At 36.6% G+C, this 24,151-nt stretch overlaps 6 protein-coding genes across 6 annotated transcripts; 4 read left to right on the forward strand and 2 right to left on the reverse strand.

Annotated features, from left to right (window-relative positions):
* Positions 1 to 2,658: 2,658 nt before the first annotated feature.
* On the forward strand, positions 2,659 to 4,808 carry LOC147285355 (Leucine-rich repeat (LRR) family protein). Its single transcript, XM_086243743.1, has 2 exons — positions 2,659 to 3,933; positions 4,669 to 4,808. The coding sequence occupies exon 1, from the start codon at positions 2,684 to 2,686 to the stop codon at positions 3,872 to 3,874; it is 1,191 nt and encodes a 396-aa protein (XP_086099869.1). The 5' UTR covers positions 2,659 to 2,683; the 3' UTR covers positions 3,875 to 3,933; positions 4,669 to 4,808.
* Positions 4,578 to 6,739, reverse strand: LOC147285356 (HAD superfamily, subfamily IIIB acid phosphatase). The gene is made up of 3 exons (XM_086243744.1): positions 6,214 to 6,739; positions 5,031 to 5,240; positions 4,578 to 4,842 (listed from the first exon to the last, which is right to left on the reverse strand). The coding sequence occupies exons 1-3, from the start codon at positions 6,600 to 6,602 to the stop codon at positions 4,665 to 4,667; spliced, it is 777 nt and encodes a 258-aa protein (XP_086099870.1). The 5' UTR covers positions 6,603 to 6,739; the 3' UTR covers positions 4,578 to 4,664.
* A 1,745-nt stretch (positions 6,740 to 8,484) lies between these two features.
* On the reverse strand, positions 8,485 to 11,093 carry LOC147285357 (DUF1005 family protein (DUF1005)). The gene is made up of 2 exons (XM_086243742.1): positions 10,476 to 11,093; positions 8,485 to 9,290 (listed from the first exon to the last, which is right to left on the reverse strand). Exons 1-2 carry the CDS (start codon positions 11,069 to 11,071, stop codon positions 8,630 to 8,632), a joined length of 1,257 nt encoding a protein of 418 aa, XP_086099868.1. The 5' UTR covers positions 11,072 to 11,093; the 3' UTR covers positions 8,485 to 8,629.
* A 3,833-nt stretch (positions 11,094 to 14,926) lies between these two features.
* DER1 (DERLIN-1) lies at positions 14,927 to 18,046 on the forward strand. Its single transcript, XM_086243000.1, has 7 exons — positions 14,927 to 15,072; positions 15,989 to 16,124; positions 16,204 to 16,277; positions 16,504 to 16,597; positions 16,950 to 17,078; positions 17,194 to 17,354; positions 17,677 to 18,046. The coding sequence occupies exons 1-7, from the start codon at positions 15,056 to 15,058 to the stop codon at positions 17,798 to 17,800; spliced, it is 735 nt and encodes a 244-aa protein (XP_086099126.1). The 5' UTR covers positions 14,927 to 15,055; the 3' UTR covers positions 17,801 to 18,046.
* Positions 18,047 to 18,220: 174 nt separating this feature from the next.
* Positions 18,221 to 20,362, forward strand: LOC147285359 (profilin-2). Its single transcript, XM_086243001.1, has 3 exons — positions 18,221 to 19,028; positions 19,157 to 19,294; positions 19,977 to 20,362. The coding sequence occupies exons 1-3, from the start codon at positions 18,900 to 18,902 to the stop codon at positions 20,109 to 20,111; spliced, it is 402 nt and encodes a 133-aa protein (XP_086099127.1). The 5' UTR covers positions 18,221 to 18,899; the 3' UTR covers positions 20,112 to 20,362.
* A 2,485-nt stretch (positions 20,363 to 22,847) lies between these two features.
* LOC147285360 (profilin) lies at positions 22,848 to 24,016 on the forward strand. The gene is made up of 4 exons (XM_086242916.1): positions 22,848 to 23,064; positions 23,296 to 23,433; positions 23,533 to 23,675; positions 23,770 to 24,016. Exons 1-3 carry the CDS (start codon positions 22,942 to 22,944, stop codon positions 23,665 to 23,667), a joined length of 396 nt encoding a protein of 131 aa, XP_086099042.1. The 5' UTR covers positions 22,848 to 22,941; the 3' UTR covers positions 23,668 to 23,675; positions 23,770 to 24,016.
* Positions 24,017 to 24,151: the final 135 nt, after the last annotated feature.

Genomic DNA, 24,151 nt, shown 5'->3' on the forward strand with positions numbered 1-24,151 from the left:
GAGTGTTAGCAATTTTGGGATGGAAGTGGGGTCACGGGTGGGGTGTGTTTTGGTTGTGGTTGGAGGTGAGGTTGAGGGTGGAGTGTGTAGTTGTGGTTTAGGAGTGTTAGGTTTGAGATATGTAAGGAGAGGTTTTTTTTTTTTCTCAAATGATGTAGGTTGTCTTTTAAGGTAAATTTTTTATTTTTTTTGTCAATTAAATAATTTTACAAAATAAGTTAATGGGGGTGTATAAATAGTATCACTCTTTGGAATATACAAAAGAGGAATCACATGCTTTCCTTTCACTTGAACCCGAAATAGCAATTCAAATTTCAAAATTAAATCCACAAGAAAAACAAATAAATACTTTCAATAAATCACAAGGAGTAAAAATGTAATTGCACAAGGCATGTGAAGGCAATGCTTGTGAGTTGTGAGTGCAAGGACCTACTGGTAAGTGTGTGAATAGTGCAGTAGCATTTTGGTTTTGTTGTGGATGACACTGACAAACACGTAGTTGTTGGTGATTCTTGGTTCGATGTGCCACCTTCGAACATAATCTTTTGGATTTGATTGGTTTAGGTGGATATTTTAGTGGCAGCAGGCAACAGTTGCCAGCTGCCCATCTGTTCCCTATCTTAAAAAACTTTGGTTAACTACTGGCACACATTGAGTACTGATTGGACTGGTTGATGCTCAAGGCTCAAGAGTCTCAAGACACAATTAGTTAAAAAAACTAAAATTAGAATTGAGTTTGTATAGCTTGGCCAAAAAAAAAAAAAATGAATTGAGTTTGTATAGGGCTTATAGGCCTAGCCATGTTACATAGGCCCAGACCCACTACAAGAAATGTTTGTGAGGCATCTTGTGACTGTCATAATCTGCAACAACTCTCTCATTGGGCCAGTATCTACCTATTTGGGTACTACTAACTAGCACCACTCTGGGCCCTAAAATTAACTTGTCATCTCAAAACCCAACTTGTTCTAAGTCCTCCAAAACCAAAATATCACATTCTTCAATCTTCATTATTTCTGTGTAAAGTTTTTAAGAGAATAATTGATATGTTGCTACTTGCTAGTTGCCAAGTTTGTTTCCACCCCATAAATGTAATGAATCAAGTCTAAGTAGATGGATCTAGGGCAATAGAGAATTGATGACATTAATTCTCATTTGAATACTCACCAACCCAGCACAAGCACATGAAATACAGGTGAGTTTTTGGGTAACCAGTTATGTACTACATAATATTTGTCTAATAGGACTGGTACTATATCCACCCTACTTTCCACAACTAGTCCTTAATTGCCCATGTCCCTTAAGTGCCTAGGGCAAAGAATCCACATGGAACTTAATATATATGGTATCATTTATTGTCAAACAAAAATGTTAAATACCTACCTAATATACACATGCATTTTTCATTTTCTATTGTTGGGTATCACAAATGAATATAGAGAAACTGGTATTGAAATTCTTGTGGCCAAGTCTTTATAAATGCAGCTACTTTGCAGGGCTTCCACTTATAGTGTGGCGGTTGAATTGGGTATGGGAATCTATTTTTTGGCTATTTAATTTTCCCTTTTTTGATTGGTAAATGAGGTTATGACAGGCCATGGGAGCTAGCTGCCATCCAATACAGAGAGATCAAAGTAGCAATGCAGCATGCGCTTGCTTTTTCATCCATTCACATCATGAAGCTCCCATCACTAGCTACTAGTGCAGTAGTAGCTGTACATTTCAACATTAGCAGCATCATCACCATGTAATTTAGCTCCATAATTCTACATGATTATAAATAAATACTGAATTTTATGAAATGGGTTTAAATTAATGGGCAGAGTACTTCCTAAGAGGTAAAAGAAAATAAATCAACTGGGAATGGAGTTCATGATGAGCTGGGGCTAAGTTAAAAGCCATCAACTGGGAATGAAGTTCATTGCCAGTTTGCCACTTTGCTTGTATCAGTTGGGAAATTTTTTTCAATTTGGGGTTCATTTTTAGGGGTCTCATTATCATCGGGACAATTTGACAATTGATACGGATAAGTTTCTATTAATTTTCCGGGAAAAAAAAAAGGCCAAAACTTAGTCATTGTGTAGCCCAAAATTTAGTGTTTGACCCAACAAAGAAAAAGTAATCGAACACAAAAATAAATGCTATTGCCTCAATTATAAGTTTTGTAATCATTTGGGCAAAGTTTTAATATTACAGTCCTTGTGATTGGGTGCCTATTTGTATATGAATCTTATACCTTTTTTTTTTCTTATAACTTGTACCCTTTGTAATTTATATGAATTTTGCTCATGAGTCATTCTTGAGGAGAAAAAAAAAAGAGTTATTCTAAAGAGTTTCTTTCACTCTCCTCATAATGCTTTCTCACAATTATCACTAATTAGGAACTAAAACCAAATCATGTCATTATGCAAGTTCATAACCACTAATTTACCTTGTTCATTTGTTTTGGTGAGTATATTAAATTCCGAACGGACCAACCTGTTCCATCACCATAAACACTTCACCACACATAGGTCAACATGAGTACAGAAGAAAAAGTAATACTCAAAAGTAAAAACATAAATAAAGAAATAAAAATAAAACCAAATAACCCCACCAGTTTCTCTCTTCAATGCTGCAACCACATTTAGATAACTTTACAAGTAAACCCATCAAATAAGCATTTGAGTGTTCTCTACAGAAAATGGAGAAGCGGTGGCTTCTAGCTTTTCTCCTACTGCTTATAACTCCTATAGAAGCTGGTTTTGGTGTGGGCGGTGGTGTTGGTGTCAATGTTGGCCCTGTTGGTGGTGGTGGGGGTGGTGTTTGGATTGGTGGAGGGATCAATGGCCCAACCCCATCTGGGTCTTCAGCTTCAGGGCTAGACAGAGCTTACACTGCTCTCCACGCATGGAAATCTGCCATTACTGATGACCCATTAAAGATTTTAGACACTTGGGTTGGCTCTGATGTGTGTTCTTACAAAGGAGTCTTTTGTGCAGATTCTCAAGGTAAAATGGGTTCAGCACCTGGCCCTGTTGTTGCTGGAATAGATCTCAACCAGGCCAATCTCAAAGGCACTCTTGTCAAAGAACTCTCTTTTCTGACTGATATGTCTCTCCTTCACCTCAACAGCAACAGATTTTCAGGCACAGTTCCTGACACTTTCAGAGACCTCACCTCACTCCAAGAGTTAGACCTCAGTAACAACCACTTATCAGGCCCTTTCCCTACAGCTACATTATACATTCCAAATCTCATTTACTTAGACCTCAGATTCAACAACTTTTCAGGGTCTATTCCTGATGACCTCTTCAACAAGAAACTAGATGCAATCTTTCTCAACAACAACCAATTTGAAGGTGAACTTCCTCAAAGTCTGGGGAATTCCCCGGCTTCTGTCATCAATTTAGCTAACAACAAGTTCAGTGGGGACTTCCCAGCTAGTTTTGGCTTTATGGGTACCAAATTGAAGGAGATTCTGTTTATCAACAACCAGTTAACAGGTTGCATTCCTGAGGGAATTGGACTCTTCTCAGAGATTCAAGTTTTGGATGTAAGCTTCAATTCACTGATGGGTCATCTGCCAGACACAATTTCTTGCCTGCAAGACATTGAAGTTCTCAATTTGGCACACAACAAGCTATCTGGGGCTCTTCCAGAACTGGTGTGTTCTTTGAAAAGCCTAGTGAATTTGACTGTTGCTTACAATTTCTTTTCTGGGTTCAGCCAGGAATGTACCAAGCTTTTTTACAAGAATGTGGGTTTTGATTTTTCCTTGAATTGCATTCCTGGGAGGAACATGCAGAGACCTCAACCAGAGTGCTCTTTGATTCCAGGAGGTGGGTTAAATTGTCTGAGAATCCCTGCTGCAAAGCCTCTTGTTTGTGGGTAGGTCTAGGTCTATCCAAGCTCTTCATCTCCATGAAAAAGAGCTGTCAGTCTTTACAACAGGTTGGTGAATAGCTATCCTATCTATTAATAGCAATTATGATTCAGAGCTTCCTAATTTTTTTCTTTATTAACTCCCTGCATCTGAAAATGTAATATCCGAACTAAGATATGTCCAGGAAATGTTTTGATAAAATAACAAAGATGGCCAGAAACTTAGGCAAAGGGGTTTATGATTAGCATTCAATTTCAGCAATAAAAAAATCATAAGTAAGATTAATGAATATAAAATGGTTTCACTGCTTGTCATGTGACATTCAAGTGGAATATTATATGGTGATCCCCACAATATCATACAAGTTTATCTGCTTGTGTCACATGACATCTCTGAACCTAGAAATCTTGTTGTTGACATTCCCCATTCACAGTGCTCATTTAGAGCTAGAGTGTATTTAATAGCTTTCATCTTTATCAGTCATTGTTGAACAATATATCTAAGAACTTTGAGTTTGGAGATCCATGTTTCTCGTGAGAAAGAGAAAGGCTTGCATGACTCTACCTAGTATTCCCAAATTTACTCAACTAAGCTTTGCACCAAATACTTGGATTGGATTTGGGTACCTGAATTTGTTTGTGCTAGTAGAATTCAAATGAATTTACTTTGCTTATGCTGTCCAACTGAATCCAAGCATACAAATACAAGGAACTATGGTAACCAACTATTGTAGCCATTGAACATAAGGTAATACAAAAATGTAATCTTTATAAACAATTGCCTAATGTGGAAAATCTGTTTAGGCAATGTAATACATTGGATTTGGAAGTTTAAAGGATCGTTGAGCAACTGCAAAACCCAACAAGTCACTCCATTGATCTCCCGAGCTCCCATGAAGTCGATAACCTTCATATATCAACTCCGATCTCTTCTCAGATTTGTAGACACTGGCCAATTTTCCTTGATCCGAAGGTCCCCTGTATCATTAAGTACTATATATTAGTAATCCTTATTATGGTGTTCCAAACTTTAATTTCATGTTGCAAGCAGTCAATGAACTTGATCGACACAAGATGTGCTCCTGTTTCTTTATATCATGTATACATTTTGCTCTTAACTTGCAAAAAGAGAGAGAGAAAGAAAGAAAGAAACTTGGCCCATGTACCTCAGTAGCAGCCTCTCCCAATTGTTGTAACCTGCATATAGAAGGTTTCTCTCTGTGGCATTTCTTTGATATTCACTCCGTCCAGTTAACAGAAAAATCTTGAAACCCAACTGCTCAAGCCCCTTGTACAAATTCGAACTTGCTGGGAGAGCAGGGGCCTCGGCCAAATCCACCCACTCATCAAAAGATACTTCATCGAATGTCTCTGATCTATGTCCAAAAGACAATAGACCTAGTCAATTAAGTTCATCATATAGAAAACCTAATCAATTAAGACAAGATAAAAGCATTGGTGTGATTGTAATCTAATGATCCTGTATAATTCACTCTGAGACCAAAACCTGTTAGAATTTTGAACAGTATGAAATTAAATTCAGAATGTTCACAGTGGAACTCTCATTGCTAAGATGAAGGTTAGGGACTTGAAGGCAATGACCAATGTGCCAATTGTGCAACCCAAATTTTCAAAAACAAATTTACAGCATGAATGTAAGTAGATTTACATGATACATTTTTGGGTGAAGGACTGTCATGACTTCCCCAATAGATTGCATTTACTAGCATAAGTTCTTCCTGGGAACTTACTGCATTCTCATTCTAAAGATGCTATAAGGTGCACAAAAAAGAGGGTATTTGCAGTATCATCTTCAACAAGCATTGGTCATAAATTAACACACCAAAAGACCAATCAAGAAAAAAAACCAATGAAAAAGGTGCCCTCTAAGGCTCTTATTATGCATGCCTACAAAAACCAACACCCGTGAGACACTCTTAACAAGACCTAATGCCTTGTTTGATTACATGTTGCTACATGCTCATGCATGATTCATTGATTCTAAGATTCTAAATTCAATATACATGCACTTTCACCATCAATGATTCAATGCAATGTTGCCACATTGAAATTGGAATCTTGCTGGACCCAGAGCTTAAAGTTCAAACAGCCCATGTTACCTTCTGGTGGGCCTGCACCAAACAGCATACATCACATTATAATCTCCTATATCACTAGCCTCCCAAGTGTCAACCTCTCATTGGCTAATCTTACCAACCAAGGACAATCACATGCATATCTAACATACCTACCACCAGAGGGCAAAAGTTCCTACCCCACACGATTAAATTAATCAACCAAATTTGTTAATCAACCAAATCCAACGGCTGTAAACGAATCAAAGCTTACCCGAACCCGTGAGCCTCATAGTAGGGCAGATTGGAAAGCAGAGTCTCATCGATGTCGAAGACCCAAGCATCCTTACCATCACCGCCGATCCGCACGCCCTGAGCGAAAGCCAGCGAGTAATTCGCGACGAAGCCCGAGTCGGATGCATACCGCTCGCCGGTCATGTAGTCCTCGACGAAGGCGACGCACCGGGACGGTATGCTGGACCAGGTGCCGGCGTCGTTGGTCTCGATGGTGAATCGCCAGCTGTCGCAGAAGAGGCTGTCGTCGGCCGAGACCCGGTGTCGCTTCGGCGGCGAGATTTTGATGATGGATTGGGATAATGCGGTGCTGGGGATGATGGTGAGGAGGAGGAGGAGGAGGTGGACTGAGGAGGAGGAGGAGGCCATTGATGGAAAACCCAGAAAGGTCTTTGCGAAAAAGAGCTTTCTGGTTTTCGGTTCAAAGATTGAGAGAATCAAAACGGAGGGAGAAGAGAGTAGGATATGGAAAAAATGGAGGGAGGGAGAGGAGAGAGAGTCTTGGGTTAACGAAAAACTGTTTTTCGTTTTTCCAACAAAACCTTTAAGTACATAATGTACATTGCATACATTTTCTTTTAGGTTTTTTTAATTTGGTAAATAATTTTAATTTCACTAATTAAATTAAAATTGGTATCAATTCAATTTAGAAAATAAATCATATCCACGGATTGTTTATTATTATTTTGAATGATCTATTCCAAATTAAGTAGTAAATTTACCAATGGCAAAAAAAGAAGAGAAATTACGCAGAATAGATTGTTGGAGGATTGAACCAAAAAAAAGATTGTTGGAGGGAAGGACAATAATCAAACTTTTGTCATGGATTAAACGTTTCACCACTAGCAACATAACTTGAGGTAATTGGCGAGTTGGAGGATTAACTTAAACTCAACACAAAATCCTTAATTCAAATCAGAACATGAGCCCAAGCAACTTGGTTAGATTATAATACATTCAATTCAAATATCACTGAATCAAAGTTAATTACTTGAGTTGAACTTAAGTTGTTCATATTAATAAGTTTAAAGTCAATAGATAGGTTCAACTATAGGCTCAAACTAATAGGTTAAACAAATTGAAAATAATAATTTTATATATTATTCTATATATAAAGCATATCATACTTTTATCAGGTACTATATCAAATTGAAAATAATAATGCTTGAAGCACCACCTTAATTTATCGATCATAATTTATGTGACAGATGACATATCAATTTCTCATTTGTTGCATTAAATAAGGTATAAAGTGAACTCATAGATGAATAAATAACAAACTCTCACATCAGTTTAAATTTTATGAAGTTGAAATATAAGGTGGTGCATGTAGGATTACTTAATTGTAAATTCAAGAACCTTTGGTTGAATTTGGGTAGAACGCAAAACCAAACTCAATCCAAAATTGAATGAGTTAGTATTTTCTCAATCCCTGTTCATTCTAAATTGAGATAAACTCTTAATGCACTTTAATGATATAAACTCATAAACATAATTTAAATGATCTAATTAAAAAAACATCTGAGGCTCTTTTTGTAAGTGATCACATTCCATCCATGTCTGTTTGGCTTCAAGATTTCCTGGGTGTCCATCAAATTTCATATACTACATCACCAAATTAGAGTAAGGTTGTATGGCTTGAATTTTCAATTTAGAAGATAGAACCACTACACAATTTAGTTCTGATGATCTTAATAACAAGGATATGTAGCTTTCTATTAATTTTAGATTACAGGAGTTTGTTAACATAGCTACTGTTGTTAGACTACTGAGTGTAAGTGATTCAACTGAATTTTTCGTGCAATAGCTGCATACAATTTTAAGTTTGTTTTTATCTTCTTCTTTTTTTTCTTTTTATCCTAAGGTTTCTCCAGAGACCAAACTAACTTTGCTGATATCCTCCTCAAGGCTCATCCTCTGGAGTCGAATTCAATAACGTCCTTCATCCAATCTCAAGATGGTTTCAACTACACTATGCATATTGAGTGATTAATTTGTGAGCCCATTTTGATTTAAATTTGTGCATCACACCAACTTGTATTACAGCGTAATAAGAGAAATTCTCTCATTACAAGGTGCCTACAAAACCAAACCACAGGCAGAATCAAAACCATGAAAACCTGACACATTATTGAAGATCAAAATCACATACAATAATCAAACAAGAAAAGATGCTATGCTCCCAAATAGGGGAAAATCCTCAAAATTTTTGTGGGAAAAAAGAATCGGTTATGAAAGAATTGTGGGGAAAAAGGCCCAATAAAGAAAATGAGAAAAGTATACATATTCTGTGCTCAAACCAACAATGCCTCAGACTGGGCAGAAACTATTTGGTTGTCACTGCAGCAGAGAGGATATAAATTAGCAGGAAAATTAAGGATTTGAATCAGTTTAATTTAGGAGAAGAAATTTTGTTCATCGTAGCAAAGCTCCTTTCTAAGTTTATGTGAGAAGAGTCGGCAAGCGTCCATGCTAAGATCAATGGCTGCAGAAAGTGCTACAAAAAGAGCAGCATCAGCCATGCAAGTGACATGTTGCACTCCCACTTGTACAACAGGCTTGCTAACCTTTCCTTGGCCTTCTACGCTCGAACCCATCACAAACCCTTTAACCGGCGACCTTGAATTCAAAGCAGGATCTCTCATTAACCTACTGTCAATGCAAAATTGTCCACCCCTTTTGACACTCAGTGTAGCTTCAGCAAGGGTAATGCTGTTACTAGGCCCATTGTCAGTGACTAGCTCAAACTTGTAGCCCAAGCCATCAACAGGCCCTCTCTCGCGCCAAGCCTCAAGGCGACCCCATGGCTTCCAGCTGCTGACAGAGAATCCATTAGGACGGAGGATGAGCCATGCACCAGGGTTTGACCGGGAGACACGGTCAGTACCCGGGGAGGCCACAAAGGGAGTGATCATGGAAGCAGCTGCAACAGGTGAGCCAGACAGATCATGAATCGTTATCATCCACCCCTTTCTTTCCCTTCCTGCCCTTTCTCTATTACCCGAAAAGCTTCTCATCCATCCTCTATTATTGCTGGTAACTTCTGATGGGAGAGATCTGCAGATTTCAGACAAGATCAAAACCCTGTTATGATCGTTAATCTTAATTTAATTGTATAATAGGACAGAATAAATAAGAGAATGGACTGCTTGTCAAACAGGAATATAATCGACAACAGAACATGTAGAATTGAGACCAAATATTTGCACATGGGAGGGAATCCAATTCAGGGTACAGTTTAGGGGAGTTGACATTGTGTGTTTGACCAACTAGGATATGCAACTACCAGGCCACCATTAGCTGTTTAATTATCTGTGTTTTCAAATGCCATTTTCAACAACCCAATCATTTGATAAATTTGAAAAACTAACCTAAATTGAAGTTAAATAAAGACTTTTAACCTCTTTTTTTTATTTTTTGAAATTTGACCCTCGAGTAGTGTTTGAACCCCCCTCGAGCACTTTTCAATAGGACTTCGAGCACTACTTGAGAGTCAAATTTCTAAAAATTAAAACAAGAGGTTAAAAGTCTTTAATAACAATTAAAATGAATTAGTTTTTCAAATTTCTCAATCATTCATAGAATCAAATTTTATAGTCCGGGTTGTTTTTTATATCAGTAATCCCATTTACATATACAAAAGAGCCAAATTAAAGCCAAACCAAATGTTATGCAGTACTTAACTAGTAAACATGTACGTATCATCAGCAGAAAGGTGAAGCGAAAATCAAGATTGGCCCATTTTAAACAGGACAATTATCTAAGAATTATTCTTCTTATTTGTAATATTAGATTGAACAATTAAAAAAATTTCAGGTCAAATTTCCTAAACCATGCCAGCCTATGGATAAAGAGTAAAGACTGATGCTAAATTGTTGATTGGGACCAAGGCCTTGTCATAATCCAAAAAAAGGAGATCACCCATTACTGGCTAGCCTAGCCATGCGATTTCGTTACTCTGATTGCAATTTTGATTTAGTTATGACCCATGAAAGAAGCATATGAAAGGAACACATGAAAATGCACTCACTAGCATGAAAGAAACGTAAAATTCTAAAATGCATAAAAGATGAAATGAAATGTAGCCCAACTTGGCACGTGATCGTTAGACATCAGCTAGCTAAACATACTGACATTTGACACCCCAAAACGCATAATCATGCAAAAGTAATTCAACCCCCGGCTCACGTTAGTCAAACTATAAGATAAACGACTAGAGTGCGCCTAAAACTGAAAACTCACCGGAATCTTGAACTACGGTCCGCACTGAACTTGCAGCTAAAAACGGGCTGTAATATGTCCCGGCCCTGAATCTGATAAACCACGGGGCTGCACTCCGGTTCACCACCAAACTGGAACACGAACCGGGGGTCCGGTTCGGCCCGCAACGTCAAGTGCAATCTAGCGGAGGGCTTGTCGCGCTCTTTCCCCAGCTTGAACCACCCGTTGTGGGCCACGGTCGGGCGGGACCGGGCCGGGTCGAGGTCAATGCTGAGGTGGACGCGGCCCAGTAGCTTCCCGCTGGGGACGCCGCAGGTCCGGCCCATGCGGCCCGTGTAGACGGAGACACGGAGCGTGACGGGCTTTCCGGAGAGGCGGCGGAGCGCGGTGGGGTCCAGGTGGAAGGCGGGAGAGGAGGCGACTGAGTCGGGAGGCGAGTCGTTGAGGGAGGAAGAGAGAGGGAGAAGGGCAGTTTGGGAAGGGAAGTTTTTGATGGTGAGCTGGCAGAAGCAGGGCGTGGCTGAGGGGTGGACTCCTGAACCGGCCGGTTTGGTCGCGTGGGGGAGTTTCAGAGCTAATGAGTCCACCATGAGCCGGACAAAGGGGCAGGGATCCATTGCTCTGCTTTCTTACTCAGCTTCTGTGTGTTTCTGTATAAATCTCGATCTCTTTCTTTTGTAGACTGGGAAACTCCCTCTTTTCTCTTATTCTATTCTTTAATCTTTATTATTAATCATTTTTACTAAAATTCCTCGATTTTTGCCTCCCATTAAACTCTTTATTAGGAATTAATTAAGAGAGTTTGGACTACATATATATATATAATATGGGTTAAAATCAATGTAAGGTATAAGTTTTTTAGCCAGTGGTAATTAAAAATCTAGTGCTTCTTGTCATGATGTCATCAATGTTTAACTTAATTATTATGCAAATCCACAGTTTAATAAGAGAATATTTTCGCGTAGTTAGCAGTTTTATATTTATTTTCACTTGCTTTCTTATGTTTCTTTTTCATAATGTGACTTCTTGTTGTGTAAATAATAATCTACTAGTTTTTCTTAGTGATCCGTGAACGGTTTAGTTAAATAGCTTGGCATTTTCTTCGACTCCAAGAGCCATCTATCAATTATTCAAGAGAAGAAAAAGTTCATGTGCACAATTTTTACAAACTCTTTCGGTTAGATTAATTAAGAGGCTAAATTTGTGAAATGCAATTTTTAATATAGCTAGCTTTGAATAATTTGCATCATGACATATGTTAAAAGCCAATGCCCTTAGCTCGGGTGAGCATTGAATGAGTATGAGGGGGTTGATGGTTCTATAGGGAGTACAAGGGTTGCTTCTATATATAGGAAACAAATTTTGTAAAAATGAAATGTTAATTTTGTCATTGTGTGAGGTTTAGGACAATCTATATTAACAAGTCACGTTTGTACTATATTAAGGTATGAGTTTAAAATGATACGAGATGACATTAATATGACATATCTAACTAAGTTTAGTTGTTAATAATCTAAATATTAATACGACTTTTTTATTAAATGAGCATTCATCGTTTAATAATCGAATTGTATCATTCAAATATTCAAATGTACTCATCCAAAACTTTTCAAATTTACTATTCCCTTAAACATATGTAATATTAATTCGGATTCGAATTAAGGAATCAAGTTAGAGACAACTCAAAACTTCCACTAAATATTAAATGGAAAGAAAATAAAATGGGTAAAGGATAAATCGACATGAAAATGGACAGTGGGGTCAGAACAGTTGAGCAAAGGCTGTCATTACATTTTCATGCAAGGCCAAAGCCTACTTGGATGCTCAAGTTGAAGTTGATTGTGTGAGAATTTGGCTTGCAAATTAATTTCAATTCACTGGAGACTTGGAGAGTAGTAGCAGCAGCAGAGGTTGCCGACGTGGTGCTTGTTGGCGCCGTCGAATCAGCGTTTTGGACGGTTGTCTTGACTTGACGGCGTGAACAATCTTTTGTGATTTGTTTTGTGTTTTTTAGTGGCTAGTTTAAGTTTCTAATTAATAATAAATTAGACATATTTCTGGTCAATATTCTTTGGGTATTGATTCTATTGAATGATTTGTGAGCCCATTTTAATGAGTTTACTATACATTATTATCAAAATATAATATCTTAAATGCAATTATATCGATCATACATATTCTCATCATATTTTCAACTTTTCTTCAATTTTCAGTTTACTTTTTGGTAGATATATTCATATATATAGGAACATGACGTTTATTTTTTAAATTTAGCTAGTCATGTCATGGATATATTAAGAATATTTCTGGTTGGAATTAAGATACAATCATACAACATGGTGGCTGATTAAATTCGACAGTGATTTGAAGAACAAGCCCCTAATTTAGCAAAATGTGAATAGTTAGACAAAAAATTGGTAGGGTTTTAAACTTTTAATTATATAAATTGTAATTGGTCTATAATAATTTGACTATTGGAGGAGACAACTAAGCTTTCATACAAGGTGCATGCATAGGCATAAAGCATTAATTTCTCCGTTGCCAATTAATTAAATGTGTCATATGCAATGTTTTCTTCTCATTGTTTTGTGTGTATTCTGGAATGCTCTTGTTTTCGATCCATTTTGTCATTAGTGAGGCAGCTATAATTAATTAACCTTGAGATATTTTCACAGTAAAGTAACGAAAAAAAGTACAAATATACAAATTTAGAGTCTAAAAATTGATGCTCTTATATAAATTTTGAAAACTAACACATTATGGTACTTTTAACCTTTTTTTTAATTTTAACTCTCTTGTAGTGTTCAAGCTTTCCTAACTCTTCGAGTAGTGCTCGAAAGGTGTTCGAGTACTTTTTGAAGGAAACTCAAGTACTACTCAAAGATCAAATTTTTTGAAATTTAAAAAAGAAATTAAAATTTTTAATTGATTTCAATTTGGGTTAGTTTTCTAAATTTCTCTTGTTCTTATATATTAAACTTAACTAATTAAATTCTTGAGGGGTACGTGGGGGCATGACATGAACATATTTTAACTATGAATGCAGAGTGGGAAGCAAGCGTGTAGGTGCCATCCCTCTTGCAATATTGATTCAGACCATCATGCTTTGTTGCATTGCTACGCTACCAAGTGTTTCACTCCTACAAAGCTAGCTACCTACTCTATCATCATGGCCGTTTAATCCTACGTACACTTAACTGTATTACCCAAAATAATAGAACCAATAATTAATTAATAATCATAATAATAAGAAACCACTGCCTAGCTGCTAGCTGATCACGTACTCTGCTCTGTGTTGTATGGACAAGAAACATCATGGGTCTCATGAGTTTTGGAATCTTCATGCATCGAAGAAGACCTAATGCCAACTTCTCAACTCATTCTAAGCTAAAAGAAAAATAAAAGAGTAAGAGTTAAAGTCCATGTATTCACTGTATTCTATTTATTTATTTTTAAAAGGAAAACTAGACATTAATAATTAATTAGTGTGTAAAACCAATGTTTAATTGTTAACGTTATTAAAGCACATAGGGACAATCCACTTGGTTGTAGTTTAGCCCAAAAACAAAACTTTGGTGGGTCCACAATAAAGACAGTCGTACGACTGAATGACTGATGCACAGAAAGATATTGGAGCCTTTGGTCCTTTGGAATGAAGAGAGGGGTGTAACCACTAAATTAAGTACTAAACTCATCGATCAGGTGCTTCATATATCTGGTTATTGACGTGGTTTTCTCTTTCCTATATATGGTTTCCAGACAAGCACTCCAGCAATGCCAGCCAACATCGTGATGGTATCAATAACAAGTTGGCAGACAGATCATTTGGGTGTATATATATAAAATGCATATTATCTCCTGGTCACAAATCATATATATATCACCAATCATGACCCTTAATTGGCACTGATTTTATTGCAAAGCTAAACATAAATTATGGCAGTTATTCTGCTAATTAGCACCAACTTAATCATAATATATTTAGGACCCCCTCCCAGCACACACTGCATGATGATCAATTAGGTGCAAGGGATGATGAAGATTTATCAATTAATCTCATGCACATACATAAAATAGAACAAAGCATTCATACAAAGTGAAAAAGGAATAATAAGCTTAGCATAAACTTCAATTAACTGAAAAGTAATGTTGAAAACTTAAAAAGGAGAACATTTTTTCGATCTTTCTTTTACTATTCTGGGCCTGAATTCTTAACTGAATTTTCAAGTTTTGGGCTTTTTTTATTGGGCCAGCGGCCAAGACCCATATCCAATAAGAAAACCTTTATGACCATATCTACATCACAGTAGCCCAATCAACAATTCATGGGCCTTAACCCAAACTCGTCACATGCTCAGCCCAATTGAGTACCCAATTGTCAGCGATTCGCGCGTGCGAGGACTAAGAAACGTGCACGAAAACGATAGTCTTTGAGAAGCTTCTGGTTTTGGGTCGTACTTGTATGAGGAACCCTGCTCTTTCCCATCCTTTAATTTCCTTCAGTTCGAAGTTAATTCATATTTCCATTGAAGCGAGAGATTAGGAGTGAGAGATCTCAACTAGGATACCACTGAAATTTAGCTTTCAATTCTGGGTCTGCAATGTCTTCTCCTGCTGAGTAATACCCTTTTTTTTTTTCTTTCTCTTTCCTTCCCAGATTCATAGATTTTTGTTTTTTGTTATAATTTGCTGTCATTACTACTTTCATTTATGTAATTGGGTTTTGGTTTTGTATGTGATTACATAATACTCGTTTGTTCCTAGTTGCATATTCTGTTGCTTTTATATTAATCAGGCATTAGCATTTAGCAAAAATTATTGTCCTAGACTTGTATTTTACTTATTATTTGCTTGGACTAGGGCCTTTTAGTTTTATGGATTTATGGGATATGTACTATGTGATAAACCAAGCCTAATTCTTAAACGGTTTTCCATGAGATGTTAGATGTCGGTTACATTAAAGATTTAAACATGTTTGCTTTGGTTTTGTGGTCTTGAAGACTATGAGTTGCCATTGGAAGAACTTGGTTTTGTGTGATTGTGGATGGAAACAATGATAGAATGAAGCTGCTTCACTTTTTATTCAGTGTAGGTGTAGCTACAGAACTTGCTGGAAATACTAAAATTTGGGTATCTATATAAACCAGCTATTTTGAGTTTATTCTTTATAATATCTCCATAAGCCTTCATATTTTCGTTTACTTTGAAGCATGTTAAAGGAAAACTCACATGTTACCTGTATATTGTTCTTTGGCGTGATGAATTGAGTTAGGCATTGCTATAGGTGTATGACTTCCGGATGAAGTTAGCATTGCAGCAAGGCCTCTAGTATTTTTAATGAAGATAAAGTGTATGACTGTATGATTGTATATGATTTTATCTTCATAAACTATGCTCCACGCTCGTCCACAATGATTGGTCATGATCACCCAGTTATCTTGTGCATCTGTTACTGTTTTCCTTTTCCCTCAAGATTCAACTGTTTTTAATGCTTCTTTTGACCATTCAAACCATTTTTTATTCACTTCTTTCAGATTCTATCAGTCACTTCCACCAATAAGCAAGGCTTATGGGACCCTTTGCATATTGGCAACTACGGCCTCTCAATTGGGAATTTATAATTATGCAACTATTGCATTATACTATCCAGCGGTATTTAAACATTTCCAGGTACATATCTCATCAAATAATTTTTAAGTTTATTTAGTTGTTAAATAGAACACTTTTTCAACTTCACCATCCTTTGTAGGTTTGGAGGTTGATTACAAACTTCTTCTTCCTTGGAAATTTCTCTATCAACTTTGGAATCCGCCTCTTAATGATGTAAGTAATAGAACTTTGATTAGTGTTATCCCTTTTTAGAAGCAAGTAAGGGTACTTCCTTGGAACCTTCTTTTTCCTTGCAGCCAAGTGCACCTCTCATTTTAGAAGCTTAGTCCTTTTTATGCACCACAATATCGTGCATAGAGGGAAAGAAGTCCGGTCGATTAGTTCAGTAAGGGAACTAAATTAGTCAGGCATTAATACAAATATGCTAATGATTTTACAGAGCGAGATACGGAGTTCAACTTGAAAAGGGACCATTTGAACGGCGAACTGCAGATTTTTTGTGGATGATGATATTTGGAGCCTCGACATTATTGGTGTGTGAGTCATCTTCATTGTATTTTTACAATTTAATCTCTTCTGAAAAATAAGGGCAAATTTGGTTTATTGCGGTGTCTGGGTTAGCTCAAGATCACCTAACCTGTCTATAGGTTAAACTGGAATTGATTTTAAACTGAAAAGGTCGATTGTACTTGGTTTTTACTCTCAATCCTGTAATTTTTTATCTTTTTGTTCAGTGTCAAATCCACTGTTGCAACTTTATGATGTGGCTGTGCATGTGAATATGTCTCATATGGTGTTAAGCTTACTAGGATCCTATTATCTCTGAATTGTATACCAACATTATTTCTTTTGTTTTCACCTTTTACTCATCTTGAAATTTTTTAGGTTTTATCTGCTATCCCTATATTTTGGTCTCCTTTCTTGGGGATATCTCTTGTGTTCATGCTTGTTTATGTCTGGAGTAGAGAATTTCCGAATGCTAACATCAACATATATGGCCTCGTGCAACTTAAGGTATGCAGATTGGTATACAATCAAAGTTTCTATTGGCTGCTTCTATTTGTAAGGTATCTGCAGCTACTTATTTTATGTCTGATGCATGCAATGCCAATATATAATGTGATTGCAGGCATTTTATCTACCCTGGGCAATGCTTGCTTTGGACGTCATATTTGGTTCCCAAATTATGCCAGATCTGCTGGGAATCATTGCTGGACATCTGTATTACTTCTTGACTGTGTTGCATCCATTGGCTGGTGGGAAGAACATATTAAAGACTCCAATGTGGGTGTATCCTTTTTTTATTTTTAAGGTGAAAAGTATATATTACATTTCCTTGCTCGTCTATTGCATTCCACCTGTAGCTCTATTGCAGTCAAGTTTTGTGCTTGGATCATCCATGGGCCATCTATCATCATCTTCTTCTTCTTCTTCTTCTTTGTCATGTTAGTTTTTAATCTCTTTTCCATTCACTGCCATGCTTTTATGTTACACGTTTCAGTGGAAATTTAGTTGCATTACAAGTCTACCAAATAGTAGGGATTAATTTCTCACCCTTGTCAGTTAGTCAGTTGCTATTGTTTCTATAGATTTTCTTAACTGTACTGCACAGACATAAAGTAGTTGCAAGATGGAGGATAGGAGCTCCGCCAGCTAGCCAAACCCAACCTGGAACCCAACCTGCAACAGGTACGGGTGTGGCTTTCAGAGGGAGGTCTTATCGACTAAGTGGATAATTGTGATCTGTCAAGGGGCTGAGACATTCCCAATCAATTCAACCTTCTCCCAATTTTTGTGGACAACAAAACTAAGTGGAAAGAAAGTAATTTGGTGATAGGTCCGTAACTGTTGAAGATGTATAAAACTTTTGTTTTCCCTTCATAATTTGTTGAACATGTTTAGAGAAAAGAATGTTTCAGACAAAGCAGATAATTTGAGTTACCATGGATGCCAATGATGTAAAGCATATCAATTTTGTTCAATCCTGGTGCATTATCTGTTTGAATTTTAAAACACAGCTGCCCTGCCCCTGTTCATACTTGTGATCAATTTCTTAAATGGTGTGTTAACAAATGGTTTCCTTCTCAGTGGTCACCAAATCAACAAAAAACACTAATGCTCAAATATCTCATCTCAGAATTTGATCATCAATTGATGTAGCAATCGATATGACACATCAACAAGATTAATTTATACAACCTTTTCATTTATGTCCATCCAAATGCATCATTGTCACATATATAACCTCCTTAGCCTTCGTTCATTGCATTTCATTGACTACTTTAAAGTTAGACCCGCACCATTGCTATAACATTGCTGCACCTCCATGCCATATTCGCAGTAAGTTTTATGTATAATATACTTGTATATATATACATAAAACTTCAGATTGTAGAAGATGGATTTGGTGAGAAAGGACCAATGTGGCAATGTGCCATGTAGATTTGGGGGAAAATGAGTTTAGGATAAATAGCATTTTCCCAACAGAAACAGAGTTAAAATCGTGAAATGGGGCAAAGACCAAGGGCAAATCAACACGTGACACCCTAAAATATGAAAGAAAGAGAGAATGGAGGTGAACCATCAGATGAGATCATCCTTGTTAGCCTCCTCGCTCTCTCTGTTTTCAAAGCTCTCCCCACATTTCTCTCCTCCCCCTCTTTATAATTTCCTTGTCAAACTAACAACCACTGACCAAACCACAATATTAACTCCAACAAACCAACACAAAAAAGAGCCTCCCCACTTCCCTTCACAATATAATCCCACAACAGAGAAAAAAACAAGAAGCAAAGCAACACACAGACACACACAACCCCAAGCTCAAACAACAAAATGTCGTGGCAAACCTACGTGGATGAACACTTGATGTGTGACATTGACGGTCAAGGCCAGCATCTCCATGCCGCTGCCATCATCGGCCACGATGGCAGTGTCTGGGCCCAGAGCTCTTCCTTCCCTCAGGTCCAACCCCCACTACTCCATTTCCTAATTCATCTGATATTCCATGTTACTTTTAATGTTCAAAATTAATGCATTATATTTGTACATGCATGACCATTTTCTTGTTCATGGTTATATATTGTTTCCAGTTTAAGCCAGATGAGATCACTGGTATCATGAAGGACTTTGAGGAACCGGGTCATCTTGCTCCAACTGGCTTGCACATTGGGGGCGCAAAATACATGGTAATCCAGGGAGAGCCTGGTGCTGTCATCCGTGGAAAAAAGGTGATCATCATCTTAGCAGTTGATTCTTAAACTAAATGTATGGCCCAAATTTACAATTTGACAACATATCTTATGTTATGTTGTCAGATTGTATATTTAGAGAACATTACCCTATATATCATGTGCCTTTTAAGTTTTGCTACTTCACAACTAGCCACCACTTAATTCACTATTATATGCACTTTTTGCACTTGTCATATGTATGGAATTTCAATTAATTATGTGCCATGAAAACCAAATCACAGTAAGTTAATGCATGAAGACCACAAGCCCTTCAATTTCTTGAACCTGGGATAAGCATATTTTTGCCATCTGACTAGCTACCAGACTCACTCACACTCTGAGATTGTAACCCACTCAGCTCAGAAGGCTAAGAGGAGCCTACTGAATATTAATTCAATAGTTAAGGTGTATGTGTTCTGGAGAACATTCATTCATCTAGTGGAAATACAGATCATTTTTGTTTAGATATGATAGGATTTGCTCCTTAATTTTAGGTGCACCATATGTATCTTAGTTAGTAGCAAGTGGATTGCAGTTGCACTGAAATGAATCAACAGCATTGTTATATACATTATATCCTATCTACTCTTTAACCTTGATCTCCAATGTATTCTCTGTGTACTGATTAAGCTATACAAGTTTCAAACTAAAATCCTATTTGTAATTGAATCTCTTTCAGGGCTCTGGAGGTACCACTATAAAGAAGACTGGACAAGCTCTAGTATTTGGAATCTATGAAGAACCTGTGACTCCAGGACAGTGCAACATGGTTGTTGAGAGGTTGGGGGATTACCTCGTTGATCAGGGTCTGTAGGCTTATCGACCATGATCCTAGCATTTCATTTTTGGATTTTTCTTTCCAAGTCTTTTTTTTTTTTTTTTTTTTTGGGGTTTTGGTTTCAAGTTTGCATCTCCTTCATCCAAAAGCCTGCAGTTGGTGGTGAAGTTGTTGCAGACAATAACCATGCGAGAAGCACTTGATATTTTCATGATATATTTGCCTCTAATGCTTGTAGTTTTTCTACCTATGTTATAATTCATTGGAACAATCTCAAAGAATCTTTGTCTGGCAAAAGTTTTGCCAGCACATATTTGAATAGCTGGTTGTGATTTCCTTAATAAATCTCATCAAAATGTGCTCTACATGATTATATACAATAATGAATAAAATAACTAGTTACATACAGAGAAAGACATGTTCACAAGGCACAACACGAGTAGGACTGTAGGATTGAGGAAGCATCTAAATACTCTTTCCCTTTTGTCCTTGGCCATCATTATTGATGCACTTATATGCCACATTGCTAGTTGGCACCCATTGGTTTTCAAAGAATAAGTCCTTCCATTTTGGTGTTGGATGTTTAAGGAGGATATTATTTTATAGGTAATATTCTCATATCAGACTGTTAATTTGGACCAAACATTCAAACAAGAATCCAACTGATTAGTGACTCTTAACAAGAGAATATTTTGCCATTATTTTATATTTTTGGTGGGCAAATGAATGCTCTTGGAGGATGATTTTTTTATCTACAACGGGACAGCATTGCAAGTTGATGACTTGATGTCCTCACATATCATAGGGAATATCCAGTCAAGCATTCTTCTTTTAGGAAAGTGATGGGGCAGAAAATCAAAGTCAATTATTAGGCTTAAGAAAAGATGAGCAAATCAAAAGTTGAATTAGATTTACATTAATTCTGCGGTTCTGCCCCAGAAAGAAACAAGTGTGACTGGGATAGAGATTCTCTCAGAGTTGGCTTTTTTAAAAGTTGCTTCCTTTTATTGCACAGTTTTGTTATTGGAAAGAAAACAAAGATCATGATTTTATATTGGAGGAGCAATTGTTTTTGGCAACCATGAGCCAGTGAGACAAGGGATTTGACAACTTGCTCTCATTTGTTTGTGTAATGTGTAGGGCCAAGGATAAGATGCTTGAGCTGCTTTATTTGCCAGTCTATTCATTTTGCTGAAAGATGACATTATTCTCTTGTTTGACAATTTACTTGTCAATTTTAATCGTATATGTAACAAGATTTTGTCTACTTAATGATTCAGATTGTCTGCTGCGATGAGTGAAAAAAAATAATGGCTATCAATCTCCAGATTTCAAATTCTTATGCCAATGGGATCAATTTGCTTGTCATCAACTCTGTGCTATAAACAACATTTCAGACAAGAGGATGAGTAACATAAATTTCAAGCTTATTTATGCATGTGGGTTCATATGAAAGTTTCATATCACATTTATGTAGAGTGCAGAACCCATCCATATATTATAAGGGTAGAACTTTGAATTGCATGCGATATAGTTCCACAAAATCAGAGAGAAATTAGGAATATATTCCTTATAAATTTATACAGATCTCAACGATGCTCATATTAGATTTAGATACATATAGGGATGTTCTGACAAAAAAAAGAAAAAAAAAAAAGAGATACATATAGGGATGTGTACGTTTCATACACAATAAACCAAATTCTCATATTATTGCAAATGTGAGAATCTTTAGGCAATATAATCTGATATGTGGCCCAGACAACCAAAATAAATTTGAAGGATTATTATCCTAAATAGATCAAAATTTAAATAAATAACACTACCACATTTTTTTGTAATGAATGAAACTTAGTAAATAAAATTGAGAAATTTAAATTATTAGTCAAAATTTATGTCATTTAAACACATTTAATCATTTTTGTAAGATTTATAAATATGATATTCTTCTCAAGAACTACTCTCGACAAGATCGAACACTAATCAAGAAGGTTGGAGCGCTTGTTAAGAAATCTCCAGTACTACTAGTACAGTAGCACTCGAGGGCTATATTTCCAAAATTTCAAAAATTTTTTTTTTAATAAAAACAAAAGCGGACTGGTTTTAAAAATAGGTCCATTGACTTTAGGTACCAAATTATAATGTTTTTTTATTTCAACTACTAACATTTATATCATTTCAGTTTAGGTACCAACTTTAAAAAACATGGTTATATCGAACTGTGACTGTCTAACAGTCATAACTTTTTTTTTTTAATTTATTGTTTTTTCAATATTTGCAAGGCTTAAACTTTAATATTTAGTCTTTGGGATATAGGACTTTCTCCCCCAAACCTAAATCAAAAGTATGAAACCCTTAAAAATTTTGATTTTTTATAAATTGTAAATGGTCACAACTGTGACTGTTCGACAATTACAACTGTAACTGCTTGACAGTCACAACTATATAACAAACTGATTTGTGACCTAATCAAAAATGTTTTACTCTAGGTTAGTACCTAAACTAAAAAAAATTAGTGTCTTCCTGCTTTATTAAAAAACTATTGATATTTGGTATTTAATCCTAATTTTCTATTTAAAAATTTCCCAATAATTTAGTGAGTAGAGCATTTGTCTATTTTTTTTTGTTTTTGTGTTAAATTCTAATTTTACATAGTTAAATAAAATTAGAGAGTTAAAAAAGAAATTAGGGGTTAACGTGCAAAACTTGGATTTGAAATAGACAGAGCCAGTGACCCTTGACCCTCTCCCTTTATATTTTAAGAGCGTGGCGTGGTTCCAAAGCAGCTGTTCGCTAGAAGAAGACTCCTATAACACCAAAAGCAAATCAAAGACAACTCAACAATAACAACAACAACATCAACAAGATGTCGTGGCAAACGTACGTAGACGAACACCTGATGTGCGAAATCGAAGGCAACAACCTCTCCGCCGCCGCCATCATCGGCCACGACGGCAGCGTTTGGGCCCAGAGCGCCACTTTCCCTCAGGTTTCATTTTCCTCTTCTTCTTCTTTCAATAAATAGATTAATGTTTAAACCCATCTTGCTTAAAGCTTATAACTTTGATTTTGGGTGATTCAAAGTTTGATTCACTGAATAAACTAGTTTGTGTCTGGTTCTTTAACTGATGTATTTTGGGTTTATCAATCAAATCACATCCTTGGATGGATGCATAGATAGTGTTTGATTATTGTTTTGGTTATTGTTTGTTTGACATAGTTGAAGCCTGAAGAAGTAACTGGCATTATGAATGACTTTGCTGAACCCGGTTCACTTGCTCCAACTGGGTTGTATCTTGGGGGCACAAAGTACATGGTCATCCAAGGAGAGCCAGGAGCTGTCATTCGAGGCAAGAAGGTAGATTAACCACAACCCACATACATAATTTATGCCTATGCATTTTAATTTTTTGATTTTCGTGGTTTTAGTCTGAGTTTTTGGTCACTTCAATTTCAGGGCCCTGGTGGTGTTACTGTGAAAAAGACCAATCTGGCTTTACTCCTTGGCATTTATGATGAGCCAATGACTCCTGGCCAGTGCAACATGGTTGTTGAAAGGCTTGGTGATTATCTCATTGATCAGGGTCTTTAGTCACCTTGGTATGTATTTTTCTTTATTGGGGTCTACCTTTTAGGTTTCTGAACAAGTTTGCATGCATCTACTCACCCTGTTTCTGGAAATGTTTGGTTGCAGTGAAACAACTACATGTATCAATAGTGGTGGGAAACTGGTGTGGAAACAAGAATTGGTGCTTGAGAAATGATGATATTATGGTCTTTGTCTAATTGTCTTTGTGTCCTCCTTTGAAGAACAGTATTGTATGATTTTCAAGTCAGCTACTTGTCCACTGGATTTCAGTAAATGGATGTGGCAAATTGATTTGCATAAAGTTATAAATACTCTCCTCTGCGCGTACTTGCATATGAGTATTTCATTTTTAGGCTGTGCAGTTGCTAGTTGGTACTTTTTTTTTTTTTTTTTTTGTGGATAAATCCTCTTTTAACTTGGATAAACTAAAACCCTTTAATCATCATAGCTTGTAGCATACAGGAGATCATACCTACTTTTATGTTCT

This window comes from Dryas octopetala, chromosome 5 (genome assembly GCF_963921425.1).
Source record: "Dryas octopetala chromosome 5, drDryOcto1.1, whole genome shotgun sequence".
NCBI lineage: Eukaryota > Viridiplantae > Streptophyta > Magnoliopsida > Rosales > Rosaceae > Dryas > Dryas octopetala.

Bases quoted from the DNA above. Each gene is read 5' to 3' on its own strand.
- LOC147285359 (XM_086243001.1), top strand. From the start codon at position 18,900: ATGTCGTGGCAAACCTACGTGGATGAACACTTGATGTGTGACATTGAC. The intron at 19,029-19,156 runs GTCCAACCCCCA...TATTGTTTCCAG, and splicing joins AGAGCTCTTCCTTCCCTCAG to TTTAAGCCAGATGAGATCAC. The intron at 19,295-19,976 runs GTGATCATCATC...AATCTCTTTCAG, and splicing joins CTGTCATCCGTGGAAAAAAG to GGCTCTGGAGGTACCACTAT.
- DER1 (XM_086243000.1), top strand. The intron at 16,598-16,949 runs GTGTGTGAGTCA...GAAATTTTTTAG, and splicing joins TTGGAGCCTCGACATTATTG to GTTTTATCTGCTATCCCTAT. The intron at 17,079-17,193 runs GTATGCAGATTG...ATGTGATTGCAG, and splicing joins ATGGCCTCGTGCAACTTAAG to GCATTTTATCTACCCTGGGC.
- LOC147285356 (XM_086243744.1), bottom strand. From the start codon at position 6,602: ATGGCCTCCTCCTCCTCCTCAGTCCACCTCCTCCTCCTCCTCCTCACC. The intron at 5,241-6,213 runs GTAAGCTTTGAT...TTTTGGACATAG, and splicing joins TATGAGGCTCACGGGTTCGG to ATCAGAGACATTCGATGAAG. The intron at 4,843-5,030 runs GTACATGGGCCA...TTAATGATACAG, and splicing joins TGGGAGAGGCTGCTACTGAG to GGGACCTTCGGATCAAGGAA.
- LOC147285360 (XM_086242916.1), top strand. From the start codon at position 22,942: ATGTCGTGGCAAACGTACGTAGACGAACACCTGATGTGCGAAATCGAA. The intron at 23,065-23,295 runs GTTTCATTTTCC...TGTTTGACATAG, and splicing joins AGAGCGCCACTTTCCCTCAG to TTGAAGCCTGAAGAAGTAAC. The intron at 23,434-23,532 runs GTAGATTAACCA...CTTCAATTTCAG, and splicing joins CTGTCATTCGAGGCAAGAAG to GGCCCTGGTGGTGTTACTGT.
- LOC147285355 (XM_086243743.1), top strand. From the start codon at position 2,684: ATGGAGAAGCGGTGGCTTCTAGCTTTTCTCCTACTGCTTATAACTCCT.
- LOC147285357 (XM_086243742.1), bottom strand. From the start codon at position 11,071: ATGGATCCCTGCCCCTTTGTCCGGCTCATGGTGGACTCATTAGCTCTG. The intron at 9,291-10,475 runs GTGAGTTTTCAG...TGAAATCTGCAG, and splicing joins GACCGTAGTTCAAGATTCCG to ATCTCTCCCATCAGAAGTTA.